Source organism: Plecotus auritus (assembly GCF_963455305.1).
Source record: "Plecotus auritus genome assembly, chromosome: 8".
NCBI lineage: Eukaryota > Metazoa > Chordata > Mammalia > Chiroptera > Vespertilionidae > Plecotus > Plecotus auritus.
In genome coordinates, this window is record NC_137782.1 from 138,348,232 (window position 1) to 138,367,396 (window position 19,165).

General features: G+C 41.0%; 1 protein-coding gene and 1 pseudogene across 6 annotated transcripts in view; one reads left to right on the plus strand and one right to left on the minus strand.

The window, feature by feature from the left end:
- Nucleotides 1-19,165, minus strand: part of COMMD1 (copper metabolism domain containing 1) — a 194,538-nt gene that overhangs the window by 158,310 nt on the left and 17,063 nt on the right. For all 5 annotated transcript variants that reach the window (XR_013961516.1, XR_013961517.1, XM_080686028.1 and 2 more), the window contains exon 2: nt 7,583-7,864. Coding sequence is in view for 3 of the 5 variants with exons in the window: in XM_080686028.1 (XP_080542154.1) it covers nt 7,583-7,864 (282 nt within the window). In the remaining 2 variants the exon portion in view is untranslated. The remainder of the gene's footprint in view (nt 1-7,582; nt 7,865-19,165) is intronic.
- Nucleotides 15,098-15,509, plus strand: LOC308255863 (nuclear transport factor 2-like; annotated as a pseudogene). The gene has a single exon. The product of its transcript is annotated as a nuclear transport factor 2-like (transcript).

The following is a 19,165-nucleotide window of genomic DNA, read 5'->3' on the forward strand; positions in this document are numbered from 1 at the left end:
AGGTAAAGGCATGTACTGGGGGGTAGGGGAGGCCAGGGGGAGGTCAATGGGGAAAAAAAAAAGGAGACATATGTACTACTATTTGTAATACTTCAAACAATTAAAAAAATAAAATAAATTAAACCAAAAAAAGGATCAAAGTATGATAAATATAAAGTAAGCTTTTGTTTTTGAGCTCCTAAATTATGAATAATTTGTTAAACTGAAAAAAAAGAGTGTATAGAGAAAACTACCAAACAATGAGAGACTGCATCTATAAAAAGCATCAGGCCCTGGCTGGGTAGCTCAGTTGAATATAGAGAGTCCCTCTGATACGTCAAGGTTGATGGTTCTTTCTCCTGCCAGGGTACATACAAAAAGCAGCTAATGAAAGCAAAAATAAGTGGAACAACAAATCAATGTTTCTCTTTCTCTCTCTCTCTCTCTCTCTCTCTCTCAAATCAGTAAATAAAAAAATTTTTAAAGAGTATATAGGTTTCGCCCTGATCGGTTTGGCTCAGTGGATAGAGCGTCGGACTGCGGGCTAAAGGGTCCCAGGTTTGATTCCAGTCAAGGGCATGTACCTTGGTTGCGGGTACATCCCCAGTAAGGGGTGTGCAGGAGGCAGCTGATCGATGTTTCTCTCTCATCGATGTTTCTAACTGTCTATTCCTCTCCCTTCCTCTCTGTAAAAAAAATCAATAAAATATATTTTAAAAAAATAAAATAAAAGAAGATAACATTTAAAAAAAAAAGAGTATATAGGTTTCAAGTGTACAATTCTATGATATGTTATCTGTACATTGCACTGTGTGCCCACCACCCAGTCAAATCTTCCATCACCACATATTTGACACCCTTTACCCTTTACTAAGCCCCTCTCCAACAACCACTTTTTTGTGAAGTATGCATGACTTGAAGCATTTAGCATTCCTTTCTATGGAATTTATTTCTGCACTTAACTCTATGGCCATAGAGGGCAAACTATACAGATATTAGATATATCCTTCAACTTTGCTTCTATGGTGATGTTTTCATCCCTCACCTTAATAAAAAGGCTAATGTGATAAACTTTATGATATAAAAGGTATTAATGTATTTGACTCAAAGAGTTTATAATGAAGAGGAAACTGAAAAACTTTCCATCACACCCAGTATGTAAAGTAAGTGAGGCAGTGCCACTGTCAATTCTTCTCTGTTCCTGTACTCTTCATTTCTCTAATCCACCACTGACCCCATCCAACCTTGCCTCCCTCACAGAGTTTTTATTCACTTGCCCATTAAAGGCCCACATTTCTCAAAGTTCCATTCTCGGCCTTCCTTCTGCTCCTCAATATTTTGAATCAATGACCACTGAACAAATGCTCACGACTCTTTTACCTCTCTTTTTGCCAAGTCTATACCACTGAAATCCAGACCCAAATTTCCAAATACCTAATAAACATCTCAAGAACAATTCATTAAAAAGGAGCCAGAATGATTGGTTTTGAAAGAGTCTCTGTCTCTACAGATGCAAACAATTTTAAAGCAAGAAATGAATTCTAAGGAAAGGTCAAAGCCTTAGAACTTTCCAAGGCATTAGCCATGGAAATGAGGTCTAAAAGATGAGGTTGAGAGCATAGCTATAAAATTTTTTGTTAGAACCTCAGAAAGGTGATGAACAAAATAAACTGATGAATAAAATAGAAGGTGGAACATGGACCAGACTAATGAATCGCAGAGGGAAGGAAGGAGGAGGGTAGGGAAGAGATTAACCAAAGATCTTATATGCATACTAGAGGCCTGGTCGGCCCGACCTGATGGGGGCCCATCGGACTGGGCCAGTTGGGGGGAGGGGCCACAGATGGTTGGCCAGGCGGCCAGCCCCTCCCCTGATCAGGGTGTTGGGGGCTGATCAGGGGCTGGGCTGGCCAGGGGGGTGGGGAGCGACTGGGGTCCAGATCAGGCTGGTTGGCTGTCGCAGTGCGCATCATAGCCATCGGTAATTCTGGTCGTTCCACTGTTCTGGTCACTGGGCTTTTATATATATAGATATGCATTACCTATGGACACAAACAATAGGGTGGTGAAGGCCTGGGGCAGGGCTGGAACCGGGTGGAGTGGGATAAAAGGGGGCATCTGTAATACTCTCAACAATAAAGATATTTAAAAAATAAAAATAAAAAATTTTAAAGGCCAATAAACACATGAAAAGATGCTCAACATCACTAATCATTAGGGAATGTAACTCAAAACCACAATGAGATATCACTTCACAACCATTAGGAATGCAATTTATAAACACACAGAGAGAAAATAACAAATGTTGATGAAATGTGCAAAAACTGGAACCCTTGTGCATTATCAGAAAGAATGTAAAAGGGCAAAGCCACTGTGGAAAATAGTTTGGCAGTTTTTCAAAAAATTAAACATAGAATTACCATATGATTCAACAACTCCACTCCTAGGTATACACGCAAAAGAATGAAAAGCAGATTCTCAAACAGATATGTGTACATTCGTGTGGACAATAACATTATTCACAATTGTCAAAAGGTGGAAACAACGCAAATGTCCATCAACATATTAATGGATAAATAAAATGTATGTATGTAAATATATATTCCTATATAATAAAGAGCTAATATGCTAATTAGACTGGACAACCAAACGACCATTCAGACGACCTTCCAGATGAAACGAGGGCTGCGAGGGCCGAGGCAGCCAGGGCCACAAGGGCCGAGCCCCTTGCACGAATTATGTGTATCGGGCATCTAGTATAAACATAACAGAATGTGATTCAGCCTTTCAAAGGAATGAAATTCTGACACGTGCTACAACATGGATAAATTTTAAGACATTATGCTATGCAAAATAAGCCAGACACAAGAGAGCAAATATTGTATGAGTCCACTTATATGAGGTACCCAGATTAGGCAAATTCAGACACACAAAATAGACAGAAGTTACCAGAGGCCAGAAAAAGGGGGAGAAGGGGAGTTACTGGTTAATGGGTACAGAGTTCCTGTTTGAGATGATGAAAAAGTTCTGGAAATTGAGAGCAATGATGTTTACACAACACTGTGAATGTACTTAATTCAACTGTACACTTAAAATGATTAAATGGTAAATTTTATGTATATATATTTTATACACACAATAAAGAACAAATGCTAAAAATAGGCTCGAGGCAGAGGCCTTCTATGTGCACCTTGGTAGCAGAGCAGTGGCATGGAATGCAGCCCACAGCCAACCAACTAGTACACAAATACTAGACAAACACAAGCAGTTTCAACATTGCTGGGCAAGATACACTGTCACCCTGAGTTTAGCAAAAAGCACTGACATCCAAAAATCGTTTCCAACTCCTCTAAAGGCTTGGTTTCCTGGCTTCTTCTCAATCACCCCCATCTGTCCACAAGAATAGAACCAGAGAGCCGGAACAGCAAAAATCTGAAAGAAGTCCAAAACCAGGGGCTGCCTGTTGGCAGGTTACTAGTCAGAAGCTAATAAGGACTTCAGCAGTGCCAAAGCCCTGTTCTCAAAGAGTCAACAAGTTTGCAAAGACACATATCTTTCTCTCCCTCTTTAAATCTTTTTATTGAAGTATTAGAGGCCCGGTGCACGAAGTTGTGCACGGGTGGGGTCCCTCAGCCTGGCCAGTGATCGGGAACAATCATGGCTATCCCCTGCCCCGATCGGGGCCCGGGGCCAATTGGGGCAGGCCAGCCAGGGGGAGGGACTGTGGAATGTTGGCCGGCTGACCCACCCCAATTGGCCCCGATCGGGGCGGCCAGCCAGGGGAAGGGGCTGCCCCATCAGGGCCGATTGGGGTAGGCAGGCCCAGAGAAGGGACCGCGGGAGGTTGGCCAGCTAGCCCATCCCAGCCTGGGCCGATGGGGGCAGGCCTGGGGGGAGGGGCCACGTGAGGTTGGCGGGTCAGCCAGAGGGAGGGGCCCGCAGGCTAGCCAAGGGGAGGGGCTGCAGGAGGTTGGCCGGCCTCAAGAGGTTGGCTGTGGGAGCACACTGACCACCAGGGGGTAGCTCCTGCATTGAGCTTCTGCCCCCTGATGGTCAGTGCATGTCATAGCTACTGGCCAGTCGTCCAGTCATAATAGTCACTTAGACTTTTATATATATAGATGATGTAGAACAATGTCCACAACCCTTCACATGCAAAGAGTCCCAACCACAGATGCAAAACTCAGGGATATGGAAGGCCGACTGTAAATTTACTGGGAAAAAAAAAAAAAATCCATGTATAAGTGGACCCACGCAGTTCAAATCTGCTGTTCAAGGGTCAACTGTATATAGCAAGCTAGGTAGTAATAAGTGACATACAGAAAAAATAAAGCAGAAGAAAATTAATCTATGATGATAACAAAAGGTAGATTAGTGGTAGCAAAGAAATTGGAGTGAAGAGAGGACATAAGGAAACTTTCAAGGGGTGACAGACACTGTCTCTTGACTGTCGCGGTGATTTCACATTGGACAATTCAAAGGGATACAGTTTACTGTATGAAAAGTATAGCTCAATAACATTTTTTAAAAATAAAGCAGTAAGTGGAGAACTAAACCTTTAGAGAGGTGGTCAGTGAAAACCTTATTGATGTGAATTTTTTTTAATCTCAGGAAAGTGGAAAATCTAACTATGCCGATATCTGGGGGAAGACCAATTAGGAGAAAGGAATAGCAAATGGACAGATCCTAAAGAGGAAGCATGCCTGGCATGTTCCAAGAATAAGCAAGGAGAATATGTGTCTAGCTAAAGTAGACTGGGTAAGGAAGAGCACTATTAAGCTGAGACAGAAAGCCACGACTCTAGTGACTAGAGTGAGATGAGAACCATGAATACATTTTCTCATTTATGCTTTAACAGAATTATTCTACTGATACACTTCTATGTGTTGAGAGTAAGCTAAAAAGCAGATGCAGAGCGATCAGTTAGGAGGATGTTATTATAACTTAGAAGTGATAGTGATCTAAACATAATGAGTGGTAGTAAGAGGTAGTCAAATTTTAGATATATTTTAAAATTAAACCCAGCAATATTTAATGATGAATTGGATGTGGATGTGATAAAAAGAAAGGATATAAACTGGAAGAATGGAGGTGCCACTAACTGAGATGAGAAAAAACGCAGGACGAATAGGTTTGGAAGGCATATGAGGAACTTAGTTTGGAGCATATTCCATTTTTTTATTCCTTTTCACACTTAAGAAGAGTTTTCCAGATATATATTTATGTCTAAATATATAAATGAAATTTAGAAGAGAAATCCAGTTTGGAAATATAAATTTGTTAGGAGCTAGCCAACACATCATTTGTAGTGGTTTAGATGAACTAATTTGATGAAAATCATTCTGGTGAAAAAAGAAACGTTTTGCCACTTTGGCTAACAAGGTCAAAGAAAAACCATAGAGATTTAAAATTAGATTTAAAAATCTCTGTGACAGTATACCCAACATTCAGATGGTGTGTAAATTACTAAACTCAAAAGGCACATATTATTTATAAACCCCAGTTCAAGAAATATTAGGAATTACTATAAAAGCTTTCTAGAAAGATCTTAGACATGTATATTTTCATAATCCTATCCAAATGATAAATACTTAAGACAAAATAAAATAACCACTACTGCTATAATAAAAAATGAATAGTCTGGCCCTGGTTGGTGTGGCTCAGTTGGTTGGGCATCATCCTGTGAACCAAAACTTAACTTCACCAGTTCAATTCCCAGTCAGGGCACATACCCAAGTTGTTGTGGGTTCGATCCCCAGTCGGGGTGCAGACAGGAGGCAGCCAATCGTTTTTCTCTCACATTGATGTTTCTCTCTCTCTCTCCCTGTCCCTTCCTCTCTCTCTAAAATCAATAAAAACATATTTTTTAAATGAATAGCCTGTACAAATTATTGGTGAAATATCTAAGTGTACTTATCGTACCTTGCTAATCTATCAGATTTTTGGTCTAGGAACAAAAGGAGGAAGCCCAGCCCTAACCGGTTTGGCTCAGTGGACAGAGCGTCGGCCTGAGGACTGAAAGGTCCCAGGTTCGATTCCGGTCATGGGCATGTACCTTGGTTGCGGGCACATCCCCAGTAGGAGGTGTGCAGAAGGCAGCTGATCGATGTTTCTCTCTCATCGATGTTTTTAACTCTCTATCCCTCTCCCTTCCTCTCTGTAAAAAAATCAATAAAATATATTTTAAAAAAAAAAAAAAAAAAAAAGGAGGAAGCCCATATAACACAATGGTTAAGAGAATGGACTTTAAGGTCAGACACATCAAAGTCAACAAAGGCAATCGCATTATTTTATAATAACTGAATAAAAGATCCCCCAAATATATGTATTTTAAAGAAGATTACATTTTTTAAAAGGAATTCTATTTTAAATTAAAAACAAAGTCATTAGGGAACTACAAACAATGAAAAATCCTAAAAAATTCAAGAGGGACTATAAGAGGAAACCTGACAGCTAAAAAATATTCTCATTATTAGAAGAAAATAATACATTTCTATTATAGAATGTAACAGAGCACATATTTCATTATTTATCTGAAAAAAAAAATCTGGTTAGCTAATTCAATGATCTGGGTTTTCTCTTCCTAATTACAAGTTGCTGCTTTTTTTCCCCCCAAAAGATATACATACCAAGTCATTAAAAGTCTGATCTGGCAGTTAAATGGAGCACAAACCAAATAAGTTCGAGGAAAACCATGTAGATGCTAAAATTATCTGCTATAGTGGCTGTAGGAAAAAGCAGCAGTGTTTTGTAAATAATCAAGATCAAATAAAAAAATTACTGGTGGGCTCAATGACAGTGATGGCACATTAGAATCTTTAGGAACAATAAATACATTACAGTACTTAAGATACATTGTCTCCTATACCTGACTGCCTATAAAGACGACTAGGTGAGATAGTTTTGTTCTTTGTTGTTTAATCTCAATTCCTGGTCTTTATTTAGCATCTCTATCATCGCCTTGTAGATTCTGACCAAATGCTAAGAATTCTGAGATCTAACTAAAATGGAGTAGTGGGCAACTTCGATACAATCAACTTATTACCCAATTTCAAAAAAAAAATTTTTTTTGGTCAATCCTCACTGGAGGATATTTTTTCCTTTGATTTTAGAGAGAGTGGAAGGGAGGAGGAGGGGGAAAGAGGTGGGGGGGGGGAGAGAAAGAAAGAGAGAGAGAGAAACATCAATGTGAAAGAGCCACATCAATTGGTTGTCTCCTGCATACACCCCAATCGGGGCAGGGAACCTACCCTTGACCAGAAACATACCCTTGACCAGAAACAAACCCAAGACCCTTTGGTTCACAGCCGACAGGCCAACACTCCAACCACTGAGCTATGCCGGCCAGGGCTTATTGCCCCATTTTGTTCTTCTGCCATAGCTGCCAGAACGCTGAGGCTGGTTTCCAGACTCTATACACAATTGGAAGTATCCAAATTTTTAGATGATTCCCTCTCTGAAGTGGGATTCTAAGAAACAGGTTCTTTTACTATTTTCTCACTATTTCTACAAAGAAAACCATTACATAAAATAAATTTGAATGTATTGCTAATATAAGAGAAAACATAGTTTAAAATGGGAAACTGATTGAAGTTGAACTCACCTGTCCACTTTTCCCTATTTCCAGCTCCATTATAGCAACAGGGGTGTGTATCTGAGCTGAGTGCCTCGACTGTGATTTGCCATCAACTCTCCAGCTTAGGCCCCGAAGCCCATTGTCCCAGCGGCTCTGGTTCATCAGGCTCTCTCGGATCTTTGTCTTATGACTCTTCCAGAATTTAGAAATGACAGCAGCTTGATCAGATGTGATCCCTCCTTGCTTTTTGGTTTGAGCAGTCAAGAATGCTTCCAGCTGATTGAAATCCATGTCTGCAGATGCAACAGACTATAATGACAGAAAAAGTAATAATTTTGAATTTGGTAGATAACTAGAAAACGGTAGCTTCTTAACTACAGATCATATTTTGAGTGATTCATAATCAATGAATAAGTTTCACAAAAGGGTCATCAAGTGAAGTAATGAGAATAAACTCTTCAGAAGTATAAAAATATTCCCTTGCCAAAACCGGTTTGGCTCAGTGGATAGAGCGTCAGCCTGCGGACTGAGGGGTCCCAGGTTCGATTCCGGTCAAGGGCATGTAACTTGGTTGCGGGCACATCCCCAGTAGGAGGTGTGCAAGAGGCAGCTGATCGATGTTTCTCTCTCATCGATGTTTCTAACTCTCTATCCCTCTTCCTTCCTCTCTGTAAAAAATCAATAAAATATATTTTAAAAAAAAAATATTCCCTTTGCAAATATCAAATATCAGAAAAAATACTGTTAAAAATTTCATGCCATTCAAATTCTAGGTCAATAACTATAACCTAATTTTTAAAATTCAGTACTATAATGGTGAAATAGTAATAAAATAAAAATCCTATATAATTAAAGCCTAATATGCTAAGTGTCTGACCATTTGTTTGACTGTTCGACCAGTCACTATGACACACACTGACCACCAGGGGGCAGATGCTCTGACTGGTAGGTTAGCTTGCTGCTGGGGGACTGGGCCAGACACACCCTGGAGCCCTCCCATGTCCTTCCCTAGCACTGATCATGCACCAGTGGGGTCCGCTGGCCTGGCCTGTGGGGATCGGTCTGAAACCGACTCTCTGGCATCCCCCAAGGAGTCCCGGATTGCGAGAGGACGCAGGCAGGCCGAGGGACCCCACCAGTGCATGAATCTGTGCACCGGGCCTCTAGTTTTAAAATAAAATGAGTAAAATTAATTAGCTCTCTGATGAAGTATGACATAATTTCAGTGCCTAGATAACCAGGCTTGGTTTAACATATTAAAAGTGTACAATGTGTTGTCCATAATAAGCACTAAGTAAATTTCATTAAATGAATCATTATTTTAGCTTTGTAGTCTATCTTCAGCCAAATAGCTCATTCACAATAACATTACTCTGAAACTGTATACTACTTTGTGCTTTTCCATAAATTTCAAAACTTAATGCCATTGCTGTTCTGAGAGCAGTAAGCAGCTTAACTGCAGTGGAAAGTCATTAGAGGGCTGGGGCAATAAAGCTTTGAAGAGGACAGTGACGATTAATGATTTGGTCTCAGGACAAGCTCTCCCCTGCATCTTCTTGGGTATGTCCTTATCCTCTCCTGGCCATTGGAGTTGGCATGAGCTCCAAACCAGACAAATCATAGTACCCTTCTTTCTTTGGGAGTAATGATTGATTCAAATAAATCTCCCAATTTAGAGCAGAAAGAGAAATGGTCTTGCCTCTAGGTGTCATTGTACCAGAAGGATATAAGGTTAGGTTGTAGACAGCCATCATTGATCTTTTGGCAAAGGTCTGATTGCAAAATATAAAGAATGAAGCCAAGCAGAGATGAAAGTAGGTTCCAATGGAGTGATATTCCTGTTCTATAATCCCCTGTTCCTGCAGACTTCCTTCAATTCTATGTGTTATTTCAGCATCCTTTCTATAGCACCAAAAATCTCCCTTTACTGTTCAGGATAGTTTAAACTGTATTCCAATTATTTGGAACCAAAAGTATTGACTAAACTTGAGCAGTAGCAGTAAGAACAGAGGAATTGTAAAAGCAGACAGTGTACAGATAGACTATAGATACAGGAAGTGGGACTGTGGCTGAAAAACAAACATGCTGCCTTTTATTCCTCCATTAATATAGAGAAATTTTATAATCAATATCTTTCTGATTAAAGATATTTCATATTGCAATTCAATAAACATTTATTGGATATCTGCCTATATAGCAGGTATAAGGACCCAAAATCTCTAGCTATGCTACTCAATAGAAATATTAATTTATATAATATACAATAAATTAAGTAAAATTATTTCCTCTGGCACTTTGCTTCACAATATTGCAGTTCAGGTGATTTGTATCATTCTTTTCCTCAAGTCATATCAAAATATCCATTCTGATATAACTTCACTTGTGACAGATGTTATTTTGGTTGGGTTCCAGTCAATAATATCCTGAACTGGGGTCAATTCATCCAAATTTTTTAAAAAATCAAAAATTAAATGAGGAACTGATTCTGGTTTGAGTTCGAAGTCATCAATTTTCATCTAATTCAAGAAATGCTTGAATAGCTACCATGGAACAGAAACTGTTCAAGACATCCACCTCCATATACTGGTAGCCAAAGCTTGCAACCTGATGCTTACTTATCCTTGATTCTTCCCTCTCCTCCAAACTTGAATTAGTGGTTCTCAATACTGGCTGAACATTAGAAGCATGAGGTACATTTAAAAAAATATTAATGCCTAGACTCCATTACAGAAATTCTAAAGTGAGGCCCAGATATTGGTATTGTTTAAAAGCTTTCCAAATGATTGTAATGGGCAACAAAGGTCAGGAATTGGTGCCTATAACCTTTCAATCACCAAGTTCTGTTATTTATATCTGAAATAATTATCTAATAATATGTCCCCTCTGCTCTGTTCCTACTACCTAATAGGGGCCCTCAGTAACATGAACCTGAACCAGGCTTGTAGCTCCTCAAGTCTATCTTCTATACCCCATCAAAGTGATCTATCTAAAATAACAATAGGATACTGTCACTTCTCGATTTAAAGCTTTCTAACAGCTGGCTATTACTTGTTGCAGTGATTTATCAGTTAGCATGTTATGAAACATTCTATGAGGTATAAATTATAAGTAATGTTATTTGTAATAGTAAAAGTATTGGAGTTTGTAAAGATTTATTTTTATAAGCATAAATTTAAGGTTTTTCAAGGTTATCCTTATATTAACAACCTCCTCCCTTGTTTTAATTCTGTTCCCTCGAATGGGAGGGGGGGAAATACAAACACAACATCATGCATGTATCTGTTAAGTGTGTCAGAGAGGAATAAAATATTAAAAACTGATAATCTAGGCTTTGAGTTCTCAACCAGATAGCAATCCTCTCCATCCTCCACCCACCCTCCCCATCAAGGCACTTGAGAAATGCTTGAGAGCAATGTTTGGTTTCATAGTGATTAGAGTGCTTCTGGCGTCTAGTAAGCAGGAACTAGGGATGCTAGACATCATCCTACAATGCTCAAGAAAACAGAGGCTGGCAAATTTTCTGTAAAGGTACTACCATTGCTGTTACATATTTAAAAGTGTAAAAACTGCCCTGGCTGATTTTGCTCAGTGGATAGAGAGTCGGCCTGCGGACTGAAAGATCCCAGATTCAATTCCAGTCAAGGGCACATGCCCGGGTTGTGGGCTCGATCCCCAGTGGGGGACTTGCAGGAGGCATCCGATCCATGATTCTCTCTCATCATGGATGTTTCTATCTCTCTCTCTCCCTCTTCCTTCCTCTCTGAAATCAATAAAAATATATTTTTAAAAATAAATAAATAAATAATTTGAAAACTATTCTTAGCTCATGGGTTATAAAAAAATAGATAGTGTGGCCTGCTGGATGTAGTTTGCCAGCCCCTGCACAAGAACAACCTGAATTATGCCCGTCCAGCATGGCTCAGTGGTTGAGCGTCGACCTATGAACCAGGAGGTCACGTTCAATTCTCGGTCAGGGCACATGCCCAGGTTGCAAGCTCAATCCCCAGTGTGGGGTATGCAGGAGGCAGCCCATCAATGATTCTCTCTCATCATTGATGTTTCTATCTCTCTCTCCCTTCCTCTCTGAAATCAATAAATATATATTTTTTTCTTTTTTTTAAAGAACCTGAATTATAGACCAATGGGTATGGTAATTTAGGCATCATTAATGTCTTAAAAATTCAAAGTCATTAAAATCGATGGTAAGCTACATTCCATTTCTTCTCAAATTGTCATATTTGTGAAATATAATCAAACACAGAGTAAAAAAATGACTAAGTTTAAGAAAAAATTTTATAAATGTGAATCTAACAAAAACATATGTCACAAAGACTTCACAAATGGTCTAGATTATAACTAAAATCAACTCAAATATTAAATATTTAAAACACATACTGGCCAAAACCGGTTTGGCTCAGTGGATAGAGCGTCAGCCTGCGGACTGAAGGGTCCCAGGTTCGATTCCGGTCAAGGGCATGTAACTTGGTTGCAGGCACATCCCCAGTAGGAGGTGTGCAAGAGGCAGCTGATCGATGTTTCTCTCTCATTGATGTTTCTAACTCTCTATCCCTCTTCCTTCCTTTCTGTAAAAAATCAATAAAATATATTTTAAAAAATAAAAATAAATAAATAAATAAATAAATAAATAAAACACATCCTGGCAGACCAGGCTGGTTGCAGCTACCACTGCCGCCATTGTGCCAGCCCTCTGGTCTCAACAAGGCCGGGTGACGCTCTGCAGGAAGCTAATTCCAGCATGTCATAAATGCAAGAAGTTTCGGAGAAACCAAAATGGCAGCATAGGTAAACACCTGAACCGCTGCCTCGCACAACAATTTCAAAACTACAACTAAAAGACAAAACGGACATCATCCAGAACCACAGGAAGGCTGGCTGAGTGGAAATTCTACAACTTAGAAGGGAAGAGAAAAGCACACTGCGATTCACAGGAGCTGCGGAAGGGCAGAGGTACAGAGGCACGCCCGGAGAGGTCTGGCAACTGAGTGCGCGGCTGGCTTTCTCAATCGGGAGGGAGACAAAAGCTCCCAATTGCTCTGAACTCCAGTTCCAGGGGTGACTCTGGGGACCCAGACTCATTCAGGGAGAAACTGGACTGTCTGGCAGCGGACGAAACTCGAGGGCGGCTTTCTCTCAGAGGTGCTTGCAGCGATTACTGCGGGACACTGAGACCCAGGGGGCTCTTAGGGCAGGGCTGACAGGAAGCCATTGCTGTTTGCTCCGCCCTGAGACCCCGCCCCACGAAGCCACTGCTGTTTGCTCCACCCTGAGACTCCGCCCCATCCAAGCTGTGTGCAGAGGCTTTTGCATATGAATGGCCTGGTCCTTTGAATTCTAAACTTACCTAACAAACTGCAGCTGAGTCAGTGAGAACCAGAGCATCCAAAAGAAAGCCCAAGGCCCAACAGCAGCTTGCACTGCTTCACAGCTGGGCCTCATCTGGGCACCTCCAAAACCCAAACAAAGAAGAGGAATCTGCAGGTCTCTCCATAGCTCCTGCTGGGTGGCCTCAAGCAGAGGCTAAATTAGCACCTCCTTGGAGATCCAAGAGCCAGGGTACCCAGGGGTCAGAGTAGGACAATCCAGATTACAACTCCTCAGATCCATAAGGGACACACTCAGGGGGCAGACACAGTGAGCACCAAAGCCCCACTGAAGCAAGTCTTGCCTCATAAGGTTGTCTCCAGCACATAAGTTCTCCCACCATAGACACAGCTGATCCTCACAGCCAACTGGCCTGGAGGTCAATTCCTCCCAGTGATACCAACAATAATCAAGGCTTAACTACAACAAGACTGTGCACACAGCCCACAAAGGGGTGCACCAAGAGTGTCCATCCACCTCAGGTAACTGGGGAAGCTGAGCCACTGGACCCTATAGGACACCTAGCACACAAAGCCACTCTATCAACTCAGGGAAGCAGCCAAAATGCAGAGACAAAGAAACAGATCACAAATGAAAGAAATGGAGGAAAGCAAACGACTGGATATAGAGTTCAAAACCACGGTTATAAGGTTTTTCAAGAATTTTCTAGAAAAGGCCGATAAATTTAGCGAGACCACTGAGGATATGAAAAAGGACCAACTAGAAATTAAGCATACACTGACTGAAATTAAAAATAATATACAGAGATCCAACAGCAGACTAGAGGATCACAAGAATGAAGTCAAAGATTTGAAATACAAAGAACTAAAAAACACCCAACCGGAAAAGAAAAAAGAATCCAAAAATATGAAGGTAGTGTAAGGAGCCTCTGGGACACCTTCAAGCGTACCAACATCAGAATTATGGGGGTGCCAGAAGAAGAGAGAGAGAGAGCAAGATACTGAAAACCTATTGGAAGAAATAATGACTGAAAACTTCCCCCACCTGGTGAAAGAAATAGACTTACAAGTCCAGGAAGCCCACAGAATCCCAAAAGGAATCCAAAGAGGACCACACCAAGACACATCATAATTAAAATGCCAAGAGCAAAAGACAAAGAGAGAACATTAAAAGCAGCAAGAGAAAAAGTTACCTACCTACAAGGGAGCACCCATACAACTGTCAGCTGATTTCTCAACAGAAACTATGCAGGCCAGACGGGAGTGGCAAGAAATATTCAAAGTGATGAATAGCAAGAACCTACAACCAAGATTACTCTACCCAGCAAAGCTATCATTCAGAATTGAAGGGCAGATAAAGAGCTTCACAGACAAGAAAAAGCTAAAGGAGTTCATCACCGCCAAACCAGTATTATATGAAATGCTGAAAGGTATTCTTTAAGAAGAGGAAGAAGAAGAAAAAGGTAAAGATAAAAATTATGAACAACAAATGCGTATCTATCAACAAGTGAATCTAAAAAGTGAATAAAAAATCTGATGAACAGAATAAACTGGTGAATATAATAGAATCAGGGGCATAGAAAGGGAGTGGCCTGACAATTTCGGGGGAAAGGGGTGTAGAGGGTGCGGGAAAAGACTGGATAAAAATCGTACACCTATGGATGAGGACAGTGGGGAGGGAGTAAGGGAAGAGGGTGGGGTGGGAACCGGGTGGAGGGGAGCTATGGGGGGAAAAAGGAGGAACAATTGTAATAATCTGAACAATAAAGATTTATTTAAAAAAATGCAAGAAGTTTCATCAAAAGGTTGATGGAACCTTGAGGATTGCCTGCTGGAAATGGCTAAGGGCATTTCCCCACACCTAAAGATTTGCATAGATGATTGCTTGCTGCCAGACAGCTCAGGGCATTTCTATCTGCATGTTATTGCCTCCTACTGGCCAAACACCTGAACAGCCGTAGGCAGTTCCCCCAATCTGACAATGGATTCTGTATACTAAACCGTGATTTTGATGTATATCTACTTTGCTGTAGGACAATTTGTGTTAAGAAAAAGCAAGTGGTCCAGAGAGACAGAAGAACTTGGTTCCTTTAGCTAAGTCTCCTCTGGCCCCCCAAAATGCCTTCCAAAATTATGTCTCGTCTCTAGACTCTTTAAGAATTTACAGCAGCCCCTTCTCCAGATTCCTGAACCCTTCTAGATGCTGGAACAAGACTCCCGGCAACGCTCCAGAATAGAAGACAAGACAATATGGGAGCAGATTAGATTTAGCTTCATTCAACATGACTACCAATTATTTGATAGGAAAGAACCCAACTAGGCACAATTTACATTGATGCATCATGCCTTACATGGGAAGGACAGCAATTCCAGGGTAAAGCTGCCTTGCAGAGAAGTTGTCTAGCCATCCATTCCAGAAAATCCAGCACAGCATCACAGTGTAGGACCATCAGCCCATGCCAGATAGCTGCATCATCAGCATGGTTGTGGGCCAAGTTAAGGCCAAAGAAGCCCATCATGGAGTCCCAACGGATGTTTCTAAAAGAACACCAAGGATGCTTGGGTTTACACCAATGACTTGTTTCAGACTTGCCCTGCACAACTTCAGCTGACCTCCTCCCAGGCATGCACTCATGCTGTTTCCTCCTCCCTTCTTTTCTGGGTACTATTCACGCTCCTCCAGACACTCCAAATATCATACACGACAGAGCAGCATCATGGTAGGAATGGGTGCAGTGTACAGTGTGCATGATGCTTGGATGCTAGACTAGTTACATTTGACAGGAGAAGTTTGTATTGTACCAGTGCACGCCTTGGAAAGATTTAAGTAATGCAAAAAGTTGTTTGGTTTTTTAATCTACTGACAAGTTGCTCTAATAACCCAGCAAAGTGAAGGAGAAAGCAGCTGCCTCACAGCCCAGATATTAATTTGTTCAGATGTTTCAATGCCTCATCTATAATAATAAAAGCATAATATGCTAATTAGACTGAACATCCTTCCAGACGAAGCCGGGGCTGCAGCTGCAGGATCGAGGAAGCCGCCACTGCTGGGAGGGAGGGATCCAGGCAGCCGCTGCAGCTGCATAGGCCTACCCTTGCATGAATTTAATGCATCGGGCCTCTAGTGATACAATAAAACCACAAAAATTTTAACAGTTTAAATAAATAATAAAACACATCCTAAAAGGTAAACTATTCAAACTTAACACAAACATTGTAACTCTATTAAAAAAAAAAAAGGTAGGTCAACATATCACTTTTTAAAATTTCCTTCTAGCTCTTGTATATATGCATACGTGATTTGTGATCATGGTTTTAATCATCATATAGGTGTATTTTAAAGAAATATAAACTTTTGCCCAGCCAGTGTGGTTCAGTGGTTCAGTGTCGTCCCATGAACCAAGAGGTCTCCAGTTCAATTCCCAGTCAGGACACATGCCCAGGTTTCAGGCTCCGTCCCTAGTAGGGGATGTGCAGGAGGCAACCCATCAATGTTTCTAATAGATGTTTCTATCCCTCTCCCTTTCTTTCTCTCTAAAATCAATAAGAACAGCCCTAACTGGTTTGGCATTGGCCCTCAGACTGAAAGGTTTCAGGTTTGATTCTGGTCAAGGGCATGTACCTTTGTTGCGGGCTCGATCCCCAGTAGGGATTGTGCAGGAGGCAGCTGATTGATGTTCCTCTCTCATCAATGTTTCTAACTCTCTATCCCTCTCCCTTCCTCTCCGTAAAAATCAATAAAATATATTTTAAAAAATAAAATAAAATAAATAAGAACATATTTTTTTGATATATTTTATTCATTTTTTACAGAAAGGAAAGGAGAGGGATAAAGAGTTAGAAACATCGATGAGAGAGGGACATCGATCAGCTGCCTCCTGCACACCCCCTACTGGGGATGTGCCCGCAACCAAGGTACATGCCCTTCACCGGAATCGAACCTGGGACCCTTCAGTCCGCAGGCCAACGCTCTATCCACTGAGCCAAACCGGTTAGGGCAATAAGAACATATTTTTAATAAAAAGAAATATAAAAATTTAGACACAACTCAAGACTGGCAATTGCAATTAGATTCTATCCTGGGTAAATATAGTGTCTATGTCCTGAAAGGTAGTAACACTGTCCTGAAAGGTAGTTACTGCTTATACAACCAAGCAGTCCCTAAGACTTTCAGAAATAAATAATCAAATCAAAAAGTAACAGCAATGCATCTACCTATTAAAATGGACAAAACTCAGAACACCAACACATCAAATGCTGGCAAGTATGTGGAGCAACAAGAGCTCCCATTCACTGCTGGTGGAAATGCAAAATAGTACCACCTCTTTGGAAGAGAGGTTAGTGATTTCTCACAACTAAACATACTCTTACCATACAATCCAGCAATTGCATTTCTTGATATTTACCCAAATGAGATGTCCACACAAAAACCTGCACATGGATGTTTTATAGTAGTTTCATTCATATTTACCAAAACTTGGAATCAAACAAGAAGTCCTTCAGTTGGTGAATGGATAGATGAACTGTGGTACAGCCATACAATATTACTCAGTACTAAAAAGAAATAAGCTATCAAACCATGAAAAGACATAGAGGAATCTTAAAGCATATTACTAAGTGAAAGAACCGCATCTGAAAAGGCTACATACTCTACGATTCCAATTATATAACATTTTGGAAAAGGCAAACCATAAAGACAATAAAAAGATCAGTGATTGCCAAGGGAGAAGAGGGATGGAGAGATGAATAGATGAAACACAGTATTTTTAAGACAGTGAAATCAATCTGTATTATACTACAATGCTAGAAACATGTCATTGCACATTTTTCAAAACCCACAGTATGTACAACACAAAGTGAGCCCTAATGCAAACTAAGGTCTCTGGGCGATAATGATGTGTCAATATAGGTTCACCTATTATAATAAACTAGAGGCCCAGTGCACAAAATTCATGCACTCGGGGCGTGGGGGGGACATCTCTCAGCCCAGCCTGTGCCCTCTCGCAGTCGGACATCCTTAGCGCTGCCGCGGAGGCAAGAGAGGCTCCCGCCACCACCACTGCGCTCCCCAGCTGTGAGCCCGACTTCTGGCTGAGCCTTGCTCCCCCTGTGGGAGTGCACTGACCACCAGGGGGCAGCTCCTGGGTTGAGCAGGATTGGGCCAAAATCAGCTCTCCCACATCCCCCGAGGGATCCCGGATTGCAAGAGGTGCAGGCCAGGCTGAGGGACCCCACCGGCGCACAATAGAGGCCAGGGAGGGACACGGGGGGTTGGCCTGCTGGGGAGGGACCGCGGGAGGGCTCTTGGGCATGTCCAGCCCATATCGCTCAGTCCTGATTGGCCGAACCCCATCTGCAAGCTAACCTACTGGTCGGAGCGTCTGCCCCCTGGTGGTCACTGCACGTCATAGCAAGTGGTTGAGCAGCCTTAGCATATCATTAGCATATTACGCTTTGATTGATTGAACAGACGACCAGACATTTAGCATATTAGGCTTTTATTATATAAGATGTACCTCTGGACCAGGATGTTGAGAATGGGGGAGGCTGTGCATATGTAGGAGCAGGGAGTGTGTGAGAATTCTGTATTCTTCTGCTCAATTTGCTGTGAACTCAAAACTACTCTAAAAAATTAAATACATTTAATTTTTTTAAAAAGGAACCGTAATGTGTTTCAATGATATTAGTTATTATGAAGAAAATTAAATGCATGTTTTCATATCAAGAGATATACATGATCAAAAGAAAATTTTCAGACATTTGTTTTTTTAAAGGGAGCAGAAGACAGAGTTGTTTTCCAGGAGCTGACGTTGTTACCTACCGCTTCAGAAAGTCAAAAGGCAGAAACAAGCCAGCATCACATTCTAAATACACGTCCAGTTCCTGTTCTGTTTACTGTTTGCTCTTTCTGTTCAAAAAACAATTTGGAGCCCTAGCTGGTCTGGCTCAGTGGATAGAACATCAGCCTGCAGACTGAAGGGTCCTAGGTTTGATTCCAGTCAAGGTCATATGCCCTGGTTGCGGTCTCAATCCCCAGTAGGGGGCATGCAGGAGGCAGCTGATCAATGATTCTCTCTTATCACTGATGTTTCTGTCTTCTCCCTCTCCCTTCCACTGTGAAATCAATAAAAACATATTTTAAAAATACAGCACCTCTCGAGACCAAATATAGTTTTTAAAAAAGTACACAACACGTTAAAAGTAGAGTTAAAATTAATACCCTTTAAGTGTTTTTTTCTGTTAACTCATAGGTATGGTTGTACTGTTA